We start from the raw sequence: 13,004 nt of genomic DNA on the forward strand, positions 1-13,004 counted from the left end.
ATTTCCCCCAAGGCCCGCCGCAGAGCCCGAGCCGGCCGCGATTAAAGAGCCAATGGCATTTAAAGCAACAGAGCCAATCATCGCCCCGGAGCAAGGGCTCGAGAGCACGACTGACCAGGTGCGTGAGCCAGCAACACCGTGCGTCGTGGGAATAATTGTGGAGATCGAGGGAATGGAGAATAACCCCGCCCACTACTGAGGGTGAGCTGTTACTGGACTCTGAACTATTGAACTGTTTGAGTGAGGTGGAATTCTGGCTTCTCCCTTTCCCGTTGGTCCCGCCCACCTCCCTATTGTCTCCAGAGCCCCTGCTGGTTCCGTCCAGCTCTCCAGAGCCCCTGCTGGTTCCGCCCAGCTCTCCTGTATCTCCTAAATTCCCTGTTACCCCTAAGCTCCCACCCAGCCTCCCTCTCCCGCCTCCTCTAATATCAGCCAGTTCCTCAGCTCTATCTCCGTTGGTGCCTGTCAGTCCTGTTGGTGCTGGTCGCCTGAGCCTTCAGCTCCGCCTTGGCCTTCCGGATCCTCGATGTCACCCTGGCTCTGCGGCTCTGCGGCTTGTCTCCGACCTGGGCTCCTACTCCACCGGCGTCATCTCCGTCAGGCGGCCCCCTGGTTCCTCTAATATCAGCCAGTTCCTCAGCTCTATCTCCGTTGGTGCCTGTCAGTCCCTCAGCACACCCTCAGTCAGCACCATCTGGGCGCTCTGATCTGCCTCGGGACTTCTAGTCTCCAACTCCGCCTAGGCATGAGGATCCCCTGTCTCCGCCTCCAGCCTCGAAATGCTGGAATCCACCTCGGTCCTTCGACCCATCGGCTCCCCCTTGGTTCCTAGCTCCCTTGTCTCCACCGTGGCCCGTCATCCCACCAGCTCCACCAGACTCCCTCGTCCCTCCGGCTCCGCCTTGGTCAGTCATCGACCATCCGCCGCCTCGGGACTCCACTCCTCTGGCTTCGCCTTGTCACTCCATCCCTCAGGCTCTGTCAGGCTCCTCCTTCCCTCTGGCTCCACCTTCGTCCTCTGTCGCTCTGGCTCTGCCGCGGTCTTCCGGAGCCCCGCCTCCACCTCGGTCGCCTAAGCCTTCAGCTCCGCCTTGGCCCTCCGGATCCTCTGTGTCACCCTGGCTCTCTGTCTGCTCGGCTCCATCCTGGGCTCCTCTTCCACCAGCTCAGTCTCCGTCAGTCGGCCCCCTGGTGTTGTCGGCCCTATCTCCACCATGGCTCCTCCCGCTGTCGACTCCACCGTGGGCCGCTATCCTGGCTGGCCTCTGGAGCTCCATCTGGCTCCTCTCTGTGTCACCCTGGCTCTGCGGCTGCTTGTCTCCGACCTGGGCTCCTACTCCACCAGCGTCATCTCCATCAGTCGGCCCCCTGGTGTCGCCTGCTCGAACTCTACCATGGCTCCTCCCTCCGGCGACTCCACCGTGGGCTACAATCCTGGCTGGCCTCTGGAGCTCCATCTGGCTCCTCCTGCTCCGGGTTCCTCCCTGGCTTCTGCCCCCATCCACTCTGCCCTGGCCCTATGTTCATTGTGGATTATCCTTCATCTTCTGCGCCTTCATTGGAGAGACTGTAACAACAACAACAACCTGAAGGGACATTTTTAGAATTATACTAAAAGGCCTTTTACTTGCTAAAAAAGTATCAGTCAGAGTGTAGAGGGCATGTTGTACATTGTGTACAACATGATTTTCAGCAAAGTGTTGTTATTCATATTGATAATTTAGAGGCATTTCCATATCAAATATGATAGAATAGACTTTATAAGGTTTAGAAAATTAACTAAAACTGGCACACTATATAATACATAAATAGACAATAGTTATAAGTGGCATTCAAATTCAAGAAAATCCTGTTTTATCCAGCCTATCCTCCCCAGGACGCTTATGGACCCTTGACTAAAAACCCTGGAAACTGTAAGATCAACATAGAAAGTATAATGGCAGTAACTTTTTAATTTCTTGGAACTTTATTTCAAAACCATCATCAATCTTTGCACACTGCAGTGAATTTATCCTAAAACCAGAGTGGGCAAAGAAACCTTTGCAAACATGAGTCAACCTGGCATATTCTCCCTCACCCTGGGGTTTCTTATAGGATTAACGGGCTGAATGGTGAAAATGAATGACTGGCACACCAAGCACTCGAAGCGAAACCGATTCCACGCTTTTATGGTCCACGTCTGCGAATGTCTGCTGAGAAGCAGCCGCCTGACTACAAGTGATGAGCCGCACTCTCCGAGCCTGCTTCTGCTAAGCTTGCCAAACAGGAAGGGACGCCCATATATGGGCAATTCTATTGTCTCCAAGGCACAGTACCCTTAGCCGGCGTCTCCATGACAACCAGATAGAACTCTCAGCCAAACCTCTACTCATAGAGATTCAACTGGTACGATTTAAACCAATCATATAACAGACGACTCAGCTGGAGGAAAAAAATATAAACCACCAGCTTCTAGAAGTCTCTGTCACACATCTTATAGAGGTGAAGATGCAAAGGCGGGCTTTGTGGGGAAACTAGTGCTACATGTGTTTTTAGAACATTTTTTTTAATATTCATAAGAAGACGGACTCAGACAAATCTGTACAGCTAGAATTAAAAATAAAACAAGCAGGTAGTTGATGCACAGTCTGGTTTATAGTACAATGTTGACTCTGGATTTAATCCATACATGCTTTATGCCGTTAGTTTTTGCATATGGAGTACCATGTATGGAATATGAGAATGGTCAATATGGCATATATCAAAGCATCATGGTATCACCAATACACACTGGCACACAAGCAGTAAAATTGCCTATAATTCAGATCACACACAACAGTATTCATTGCAAAACAGTTGTGGATCTGCAAGACTGAGTCACACTACCCCCCTCCATCTCTCCCTCTCTCTCTCTCTCTCTCTCTCTCTCTCTCTCTCTCTCTGTCTCTCTCTCATCACCCCATGTACCTCCCTCCCCCATGCCTCAATATCTTGTATCTCTCGTCTTTGACTCCTCTCCATCAGGATGCGCCCTTGTGAATCAGACAGCTATATCTGAACAAAACTGCACCTAGAAGCCAGTAAACACACTCCACTCCAGGGGTGCACAGGCACAGAGGGGTGCTTTATTGCTCGGAGAACTGTCACACACGCATGACTTCCTATTAGTTTGTTTATTATCTGATGCGAGAAGTTAATTACCATTTTTTTAAACAAACATTCAATCAACAGCGAGCGAATGTTTGAGAAGAGGGTTCACGTGTACACAAGAAACTACTCAGAGAAGCATTTGCTGTTGCATAAACACACACATACATACATGCACATGTGAATGTTACCTGATCCAGAAGGAGACTTGCTGCGTCTGGAAAGGGTGAGACTTCTGGGAGAGCTTCTGTTTAAAGACCCCATCTTTCCATAGGATGTTGATTTCACCACTCGGCACTCTGTCACAAAATCACATTAGATAGATAGTGAGGTCCAAAAGTCTGAGGCACTAATGAAACGACTTCTGTTTGGCAGTTGAAAAATGAATGCATTTCAATTTTCTTTAGAATTTGGTAAACTGCATCTAAACAATGATCGACACTCATAGCACATAGCATGGTAAACATGGAGGCTCAAGTGAGATTTGTTCTATCATGTCACATGAGCTTCCATGTTTACCATATGAGATGCTCTCTATGCATGTATGTGTGTTTACGTGAATAAAAGTCTAAATTAAATCTTTTCATCATATAAAGTGATCTCATCTCTTCACAATATTTGAATTGAACTGTTTTATTTATATGGATTTATTTTATGATGTCTTTATGACCTTTTTGGATATTTTAAGTTTTGGTTACCTAACTTTTAATGGAGGGACAGAAACCTCTCAGGAATCATTAAAGTATCTTAACTTGTTTTTCAAAGACAAAAAAGTCTGGAAGTCTGGAACAAATCTTTCATTTTTGGGTGAACTATCCTGAGAAAGAAAGAAAGAAAAAAATAAAGAACTGAAGGTTTGGAATGACATGAGGATAAGTAAATAGTGCTTCCATTAAATATGGGTGATTAAATATGGTTCCCTTTCAGATGAATTGGGATCTCGCTTCGAGAGACCAATCTACTTCGAGTGTAACTAAACGAGCCAATGCACATTGGCATGCAATTATTGTATCCAGCTGCCGCTGATCACAGTGTGAGCATAAAAAGGCAGCCGGTGCAATGCATACCAGCTTTTCGCTTCGGAGCCAAGCGACAACATCGTTCTGTTCCATCCAAGTGTCTTCAGTGAGCTACGAGTTCAACACGCTCTTGGAAGCTTCTAGTGTTGGCGGACGGCGCTTCAGCGGTGGTCGTTCCTGTGTCAAGTGGGTTGCGCACTTCAGGCTGCACTACCCCCTGTTGTGCTGCAAGCGGCCATTTCCCCTGTGCGCCTCAGCACTAAAAGAGCATTTCCCTGAAAGAGTAATTTCTCTAAAAGAGCTCCATGCGTGCGTCTTTGTAAAGACGACGGATCGTCTTTTTAAAGATGCCATTTCAGTCATGTTCCCATTGCGGGAAGATGACCATCTCAGAGCTGTGGGCCAGGCTCCATTTCCTCCAGGGGGCGGAGCTCCGTTGCCTCTGCCGCGATCTAGTGCTTGTCCTGGCAGTAGCACGGGTGGTTTGAGGGTTACAGTGGTGGCAAACCCCTCAGGGAACCAACCCTCGGGGGCCCACCACTCCTCTAGCGCTTGAGATCCAGTTGAGCGGCCAAAGGAACGCGCTGGGCCCTCTTCAAACAGCATACCAGCGGTATCCTTTGGTGCTCCTCCCGACGACCGGATGTCGATCCCTGCATCGGATGGAGAGCTTTTTGGAGAGGAAGATTCAGCTGCGCTGCCGCCCTCCGGGGCGGTGGCAAGGCCTGAATCGGATCCGGAGATGTCGGCTATGCTTTCCCGGGCCGCCGAGAGGGTAGGGCTCGAGTGGAAACCTGCATTGCGTCCCGAGGCCTCGAGGTCGGACGATTGGTTTCTTGGGGTGGTTTGCGCTGGTTCTCAACCCCGCCTCGGTGCCTTTCTTACCGGAGGTGCATGAGGAGCTCACCAGGACATGGACGGCACCTTTTACTGCTGGAAACCGATCTGCTGGTTCCTCCTCCCTCACCACCCTCAACGGTGGTGCAGCTAGGGGGTATACGGGGGTCCCCCCGGTGGAGCGGTCGGTTGCGATGCAATTGTGTCCTAATACTGCCTCCACCCGGCAGGGCGAACCGTGCCTTCCCTCCCGGGTTTGTAGGTACTTGTCTGGCCTGTCCGGCGATGCTTATACAGCCTGTGGAGAAGCTGCCTCCGCCTTGAAGGTCACACGAGTTCTCTGGGTCGTGCGATGTCCACACTTGTGGTCCAGGAGCGCCATCTCTGGCCATGTCTGATTGATATGAGGGACACTGACAAAGTTCGGTTCCTTAATGCCCCTGTGTCCCAGACCGGCCTCTTCGGCGACGCGGTCGAGAGCTTGGCCCAGCAACCGACAAGGTGGTCTGCGCTTGTCGAGACGCCTTGAAGTGGAACCTGTTCGTCGAGTAGTGTTCTTCTCACAGAGAAGACCCCTGGAGATGCCCGATCAGGGTCATGCTTTCCTTTTTGCAGCAAGGGCTGGAACGAAGAGCTTCATGGCCGAGTCCCGAGGTGGGGGTGGCAGCGCGGCACTCACCAGGTCCAAGTTACACCGGCCTGTCACCAAACCTTCACCCCGTGGTCAGATCTTACGTTCCTTCGGGCAGGAGTGCCCCTAGAACAGGTCTCCACGCATGGTGTGGTTTACACCGGCTGGGGGGCCACGTACAATGGGCACGCTTTCCTTTTTGCAGCAAGGGCTGGAACGAAGGCTGTCTCCCTCCACCCTTAAAGTTTATGTCACTGCGATTGCTGCTAACCATGACCCCATGGAAGGGAAGTCAGTAGGTAAGCATGACCTGGTCATCAGGTTCCTTATGGGGGCGAGAAGGTTAAATCCTCCCCGGCCCCCCTCCATACCCTCTTGGGACCTGTCTCTAGTGCTTAAAACACTACAGCAGGGCCCATTTGAGCCTCTGCAGTCAGTCGAGCTAAAGTTTCTTTCATTGAATACTCTGAAAGCTTTAGGACCTCAGACCAGCTCTTTGTCTGTTAAGGAGGCCGACAGAAAGGGAAGGCCATCTCTAAGCAGAGGATGGCCCACTGAATTATGAATGCCATCGCCCTGGCTTATCAGGCACAGGGTGTGCCCTGCCCGCTCAGGTTGCGAGCTCACTCTACTAGGAGTGTTGCATCCTCCTGGGCGCTGGCTCGTGGCGCCTCGCTGACAGATATTTGTAGAGCTGCGGGCTGGGCGACCCCCAACACGTTCGATAGATTCTATAGCGTGGTGGAACGTCCGGCGCCAGGCCTTCAGTCGGTGAATCCTTGAGAACCGGTAGAAGGCTGGGTTCCATATGTGAGACCTAAGTGGATCCCATATGTGTAAGGTCTACGTTATAGCCTCAGAGCCCGTGTTTCCCCGGCAGACTTCTGCCATTTCCATGAGGGTTACAATCACCTCTAATCTTCCATATGCACCTAAACGGATCATATAGTAGACCCTGTTGAGCTCCTCCGTCCCCTTGGCAGCCAGACGTGGCGGAGCGTCCGGTGCCAGGCCTTCACTCGTTGAATCCTTGAGAACCGGTAGAAGGCTGGGTTCCATATGTGAGACCTAAGTGGATCCCATATGTGTAAGGTCCACGGTATAGCCTCAGAGCCCGTGATTCCCCGGCAGACTTCTGCCATTTCCAAGAGGGTTACAATCACCTCTAATTTTCCATATGCACCTAAGCGGATGTTCATATGTGTATTTGCTTCCGAAACCTCCTTTGGGAAGGATGGGGCTTCCGCAGCGTCCCTGTTCCAAGTGGAACGGGTACGTTTTCCCAGTGTTATCCAATCTCACTGAGTGGGTAGTGCTACGACAACGGTGAATGTTCTTCTTGTTGCGAGCCCCGGCCTACACCAAAAAAGGGCGCAGGTGGCTTGCACAGGGCACTGGAAGGGGCAGCATCCATGGCGCTTTGGTAGGGAATCCAAATTCGTCAGTCACGACGTGACTCGTAGTGAAAAGGGAATTGAAAGGGAACATCTCGGTTACGTATGTAACCCTCATTCCCTGAAGGAGGGAATGGAGACGTCACGTCCCGTCGCCACGGCTGCTGTACCACCGCTGAGTGGCCAGGTCACCGGCTCGGCTCCTCAGCGAAAACCTGGTATGCATTGCACCGGATGCCTTTCTATGCTCACACTGTGATCAGCGGCAACTGGATGCAATAATTGCATGCCAATGTGCATTGGCTCGTTTAGTTACACTCGAAATAGATTGGTCTCTCGAAGCGAGATCCCAATTCATCGGTCATGACGTGACATCTCTGTCCCCTCCTTCAGGGAACGAGGGTTATATACGTAACTGAGACATTATGTCAAACATATTGTGCTCGAGTAATGAATTTTAAAATTTTACATCAGTAGTAAATGTTATTTGAATAGCTGGTTGCTTCATTTTCATTATTTCAACAGTTTTACTACTGTATATAAGACCACCAAATGACTATCTAGTTTGATTGCCATCTCAAATCCTCTTTAAAAGTCTTCTAAAACTCGAACTTTGCCCGAAGATAATCCTTAAACTGAGGCGCTAAATTAATCCTCTTTTAAAAACAGTCTGCTTGTTACAAGTGTGATCAAAAAGATGGCAGCGCTACAAGTGAGGAAAAGGCCTTAACACTAAATACAGATCAGAGACTGAAGATTAAATTAGAATCTCTGCAGACCAAGTGTTGCTCAGATTCTCACATGCTCCGTGTCTATCTATCACATTTTTGCTTCTGCTGCAATAACTCTGTGCACATTATGCATTGAGAGAGCAATAAGACTGTGACACCAGGTATGACAGTAAATGCCACAGTCTATTAAGACAGGATTTCTTGAAGGGCAGGATGCCACTCCACTCTCCATCTCCATAGAGTTACATATAGAGAGCAAGTTCCAGTACTTAACTCTCCAGTACTAACAAATCAATGTCTTTTATAATACACAATCGAGTTTTAAAAATATGCTTTCTCACAATTGTTAATAACAGTCTTACATAATCTTCATCAACAATGATTTCATAACTTGAATTATGAAATTACGTATTATGTATGTACGTATTATGTATCAAATGAAAATTTACATGGCATATCACAGCCAGTGTGCTGTTATTGGCAACCATTCTGCTCATATTAAAAATGCATCCTCCAGGGAAATCATTGTCGTCAAAGGCTGCCATTTTGGCTCCATCCATCTTGCCATTGGCATGCTTCATATGTTCCTCTCAGCTCTGATCAGAACTCATTAGAGCGGCACGTGTTCCTCTACTAGTGCCTGTGTAATTAAACCTCTACTCATGATTGACTGCACTCGCTCTAATTCAATGTGATAACATATTCCAACATTCATTTAATTTGTTCTGTACAGTGCAGCCATTGATAACAACTCAAAAGAATTATCAGTTTATCTGTCAGATAGATAGACAGACAGACCGATAGAGAGAGAGAGAGATCTTAACTATTTTCTTATTTCTTGTTTATTAAAATATATATATATATATATATATATATATATATATATACATGTAATTATCTACTTAATGATTTATAGACCTATTCTTGTTTTGTCTATGTATTATATTTGTTCTTTGCTCATGCAATAGTCCATGCTTTGGCAATACTGTGCAAGTCATGCCAATAAAGCTCATTTGAATAGAATTGAGAGAGAGAGAGATGGATGGATGGACAAATAGGCAGACACACAGAAAGACAGATAGATACATACATTAGATAGACAGACAGACAGACAGATAGATAGATAGATAGACAGACAGACAGACAGACAGACAGAGACAGCAAGATCACTTTTTTTACTACATGTACAGAGTTTTTTCAAGACAGTATCTTAACTATTTTCTGATTTCTGATTTATTAAAAAAGGTATTAATGTAATTATCTACTTACTGAATTATAGATCTATTCTTGTTTTGTTTATGTATTATATAATCATTATTTGTTCTTTGTTCATGCAATGATCAATGCTTTGGCAATACTGTGCAAGTCATACCAATAAAGCTTGCTTGAATAGATAGATAGATAGATAGATAGATAGAAGTCTCTTCTATTAAACAGCTCTTCCACATGGACCTTCTGCTGATGAGATCATGACAAGTAGTGGTTTTTCACTCAAATGAATACAAAGGCAACTACTGAAAGACTCTTTACCGCTTTCATCCAACATAAAGTCATCCTGGTAACGGAACTTCTCCGAGCCACATGCAATGAAGATGTCCTCCTCTCCGAAGAAATCTTGAAGACACATGACCTGCGATTAGAAAGAGAGAACGTCATTAGCAGCATTAGATCCATTAGAACATCTGAATGTCTCTTTGATCATTAGGTTTTCTATCCTGAAGCCATTATTAAAGAGCCCAAATTACAGATCCAGCCTCTCTTCTTCAAAAAACCAATGAGATGGTTTGATCGTGATCGCCACCCAGAAGGCTTTGAAGGCTTTACTGAGCCCATCTCTAATGTCTTTTTAAGATGAGTAACCACCAGCCACATTACTGTTGATTGCCCCTAATCAAGAAGTTAGATCTACCCACCAAGCATCATTTCCCATCAGCCCTGTGGCCATCTTTGGGGACGCTGCATTGAGAACCTTTTTACAGTTTGATCATTTCAAGCAATGAATCAAGGGGACAACAAGCAAACAAATGCATGTATAATCAGCCTTGAGCACAGCACAAAACAAACAGAGGACCTTTTCAGAGAACAACCAGGAAATTATTCCTGTTTTTTGACCAAGTATGATTTCTAAACCCCTAAAGCACGAATGAAGAGAATGCATGATTTTTCATTAGCCAGACATAGATTTTTTTGTAATGAAGGGAGAGGGCACAGAAACTTGATTTTAGTTTATTGATTTGACTTTATTCATGGCGGTTGGAAACTGACATTGAGACTGCACTTTTGTTTGCTATGGCATTCCAGTTATTATAAAATTATTTAAATGGAAATAAATGATAACTTGATTTTTGCCTTTTCTGAAGACAATGTGATTGGTGCAAGCCACAATGCTAAGTTGTGGGTAGCTGCCAGTTGCTAAGGTGTTCTCAGTGGTTAAAGCATGTTTCTACGCAGTTGGCCAAGTAGTTTTTTAACTAAGGTGCTCTAAATGGTTTAAGCACATTGTGTTCTAGGTCTTTAAACACATCAAAGTGTAAAAAAAAAACAAAGAGTAAAAATTATTCAGATGTTGCTATGCTGATGCTAAGGAGTTCTGAATAGTTTAAACATGCTGCTAGGCAGTTTTTAATGTGTCGTGAGTGCTTTAGCACATCGCTAGGCAGTTGCTAAGGTGTTCTGAATGGGTTAAGCACATCACTGTAGCTAGTCACTAAAAGCATTCCGGACATTTTTAGCACACTGCTAGACAGTTGCTAAAGTGTTCTGATTGCTTTACCACATCACTAGGCAGTTGCTAAGGTGTTTGGCATGGCTTAAGCATATTTCTAGGCAGTTGCTAAGGTGTTCTGAATTAAGCACATAACTTGGAAATTGCTACAGCATTCTCAACATTTTTAGCACACTGCTAAGCAAGTGCTAAGGTATTCTGGGTTTTAACACATCACTAGACAGTTGTTAAGGTGTTCAGAGTGTTTTAGTAGATCGGTAGGCAGTTGCTAAGGTGTTCGAAACACTGTTGCCAACTAATTTTCAGTGGAAGTTGCTAAAGGAAGGTTGATTTGTTGCTAAAAGTTGCTAAATGACATTTTGATGTCATCATGTGATGACGTCATTCCGTAATCATGACGCAAAATTGTCACTGCATCAAATCTCAACCAAAAAAATATTTTTTTATTTAGATTTGTTAATAAAATAATGTAAATGCATAATATAATATTACAATGTAAATAACTGTATTTTTAAATACAACATTGAATTATTGAACAATTAAAAAACATTTATTAGCTAGTAAACTAGTAAAACTATACATTCTGAGCAATTATAATTTTAAGCAGTGTATTAGTAGTTAGTTAGTATGCTACACTCTTAAGAAGAGTCTGTAAAAACAGGGCACAATCTTACTATGTTAATATGACGGAATTTTCTGTATTGATTTTACACAGGTTTTTTTTTTACCTGCATTTTAAATTGCGCATTGTATTTTGTGTTTTCGGGTTACAGGGTTACAACGTATAATGGATAACAGATATGTCCTGGAAAATTACTAGTACCTTTTCCATTTTTCTAGCTATTTTTCTAACAGTGTACAAACTGATCAACAATCACAGGTACAAGCTACTAACAAGGTTTATCATAAATGAACAATGATTCAATGATTATTATTATTAAATTGAACAACTGAAAACAGCAGCTAAATTAATTCATGTGTTGTGTGTACTGCTAAGCATCTTTGGTTTCCTCTTTTTTGTGTAATTTAGCTGGAAAATGTCGTTTTATCGTTTGAGTGTCACATATCAAAAGTTGCTAAAAGTTGCCAAATAAATTTTAAAAACAGCTAAATTTGTTGCTAGGTGCTTTTGGAAGAAAAAGTTGCTAGGGTAGTCTGAAAAGTTGCTAAATTTAGCAACAAAATTGCTAAGTTGGCAACACTGGTTCGAAATGGTTTAAGCATGTTGCTAGTCAGGTTCTAAGGTGTTCTGAATGGTTTTAGCATGTTGTTTGGAAGTTACTGTGTTGTGAGTGAATGGTTTTAGCATGTTGTTAGGACGTTGCTGTGTTGTGATTGAATGGTTTTAGCATGTTGTTAGGACGTTGCTGTGTTGTGATTGAATGGTTTTAGCATGTTGTTAGGACGTTGCTGTGTTGTGATTGAATGGTTTTAGCATGTTGTTAGGACGTTGCTGTGTTGTGATTGAATGGTTTTAGCATGTTGTTAGGACGTTGCTGTGTTGTGATTGAATGGTTTTAGCATGTTGTTAGGACGTTGCTGTGTTGTGATTGAATGGTTTTAGCATGTTGTTAGGACGTTGCTGTGTTGTGATTGAATGGTTTTAGCATGTTGTTAGGACGTTGCTGTGTTGTGATTGAATGGTTTTAGCATGTTGTTAGGACGTTGCTGTGTTGTGATTGAATGGTTTTAGCATGTTGTTAGGACGTTGCTGTGTTGTGATTGAATGGTTTTAGCATGTTGTTAGGACGTTGCTGTGTTGTGATTGAATGGTTTTAGCATGTTGTTAGGACGTTGCTGTGTTGTGATTGAATGGTTTTAGCATGTTGTTAGGACGTTGCTGTGTTGTGATTGAATGGTTTTAGCATGTTGTTAGGACGTTGCTGTGTTGTGATTGAATGGTTTTAGCATGTTGTTAGGACGTTGCTGTGTTGTGATTGAATGGTTTTAGCATGTTGTTAGGACGTTGCTGTGTTGTGATTGAATGGTTTTAGCATGTTGTTAGGACGTTGCTGTGTTGTGATTGAATGGTTTTAGCATGTTGTTAGGACGTTGCTGTGTTGTGATTGAATGGTTTTAGCATGTTGTTAGGACGTTGCTGTGTTGTGATTGAATGGTTTTAGCATGTTGTTAGGACGTTGCTGTGTTGTGATTGAATGGTTTTAGCATGTTGTTAGGACGTTGCTGTGTTGTGATTGAATGGTTTTAGCATGTTGTTAGGACGTTGCTGTGTTGTGATTGAATGGTTTTAGCATGTTGTTAGGACGTTGCTGTGTTGTGATTGAATGGTTTTAGCATGTTGTTAGGACGTTGCTGTGTTGTGATTGAATGGTTTTAGCATGTTGTTAGGACGTTGCTGTGTTGTGATTGAATGGTTTTAGCATGTTGTTAGGACGTTGCTGTGTTGTGATTGAATGGTTTTAGCATGTTGTTAGGACGTTGCTGTGTTGTGATTGAATGGTTTTAGCATGTTGTTAGGACGTTGCTGTGTTGTGATTGAATGGTTTTAGCATGTTGTTAGGACGTTGCTGTGTTGTGATT

The 13,004-nt window shown here is 44.7% G+C and overlaps 1 protein-coding gene across 2 annotated transcripts in view; it reads right to left on the reverse strand.

Annotated features, from left to right (window-relative positions):
- Positions 1–13,004, reverse strand: part of dclk1a (doublecortin-like kinase 1a) — a 62,080-nt gene that overhangs the window by 29,670 nt on the left and 19,406 nt on the right. For both annotated transcript variants that reach the window (XM_016483047.1, XM_016483046.1), the window contains exons 4-5: positions 9,269–9,368; positions 3,318–3,425 (exon numbers count right to left, since the gene is read on the reverse strand). In XM_016483047.1, coding sequence (XP_016338533.1) covers positions 3,318–3,425; positions 9,269–9,368 — 208 coding nt within the window. The remainder of the gene's footprint in view (positions 1–3,317; positions 3,426–9,268; positions 9,369–13,004) is intronic.

This window comes from Sinocyclocheilus anshuiensis, unplaced genomic scaffold (assembly GCF_001515605.1).
Source record: "Sinocyclocheilus anshuiensis isolate Anshui unplaced genomic scaffold, SAMN03320099.WGS_v1.1 scaffold437, whole genome shotgun sequence".
NCBI lineage: Eukaryota > Metazoa > Chordata > Actinopteri > Cypriniformes > Cyprinidae > Sinocyclocheilus > Sinocyclocheilus anshuiensis.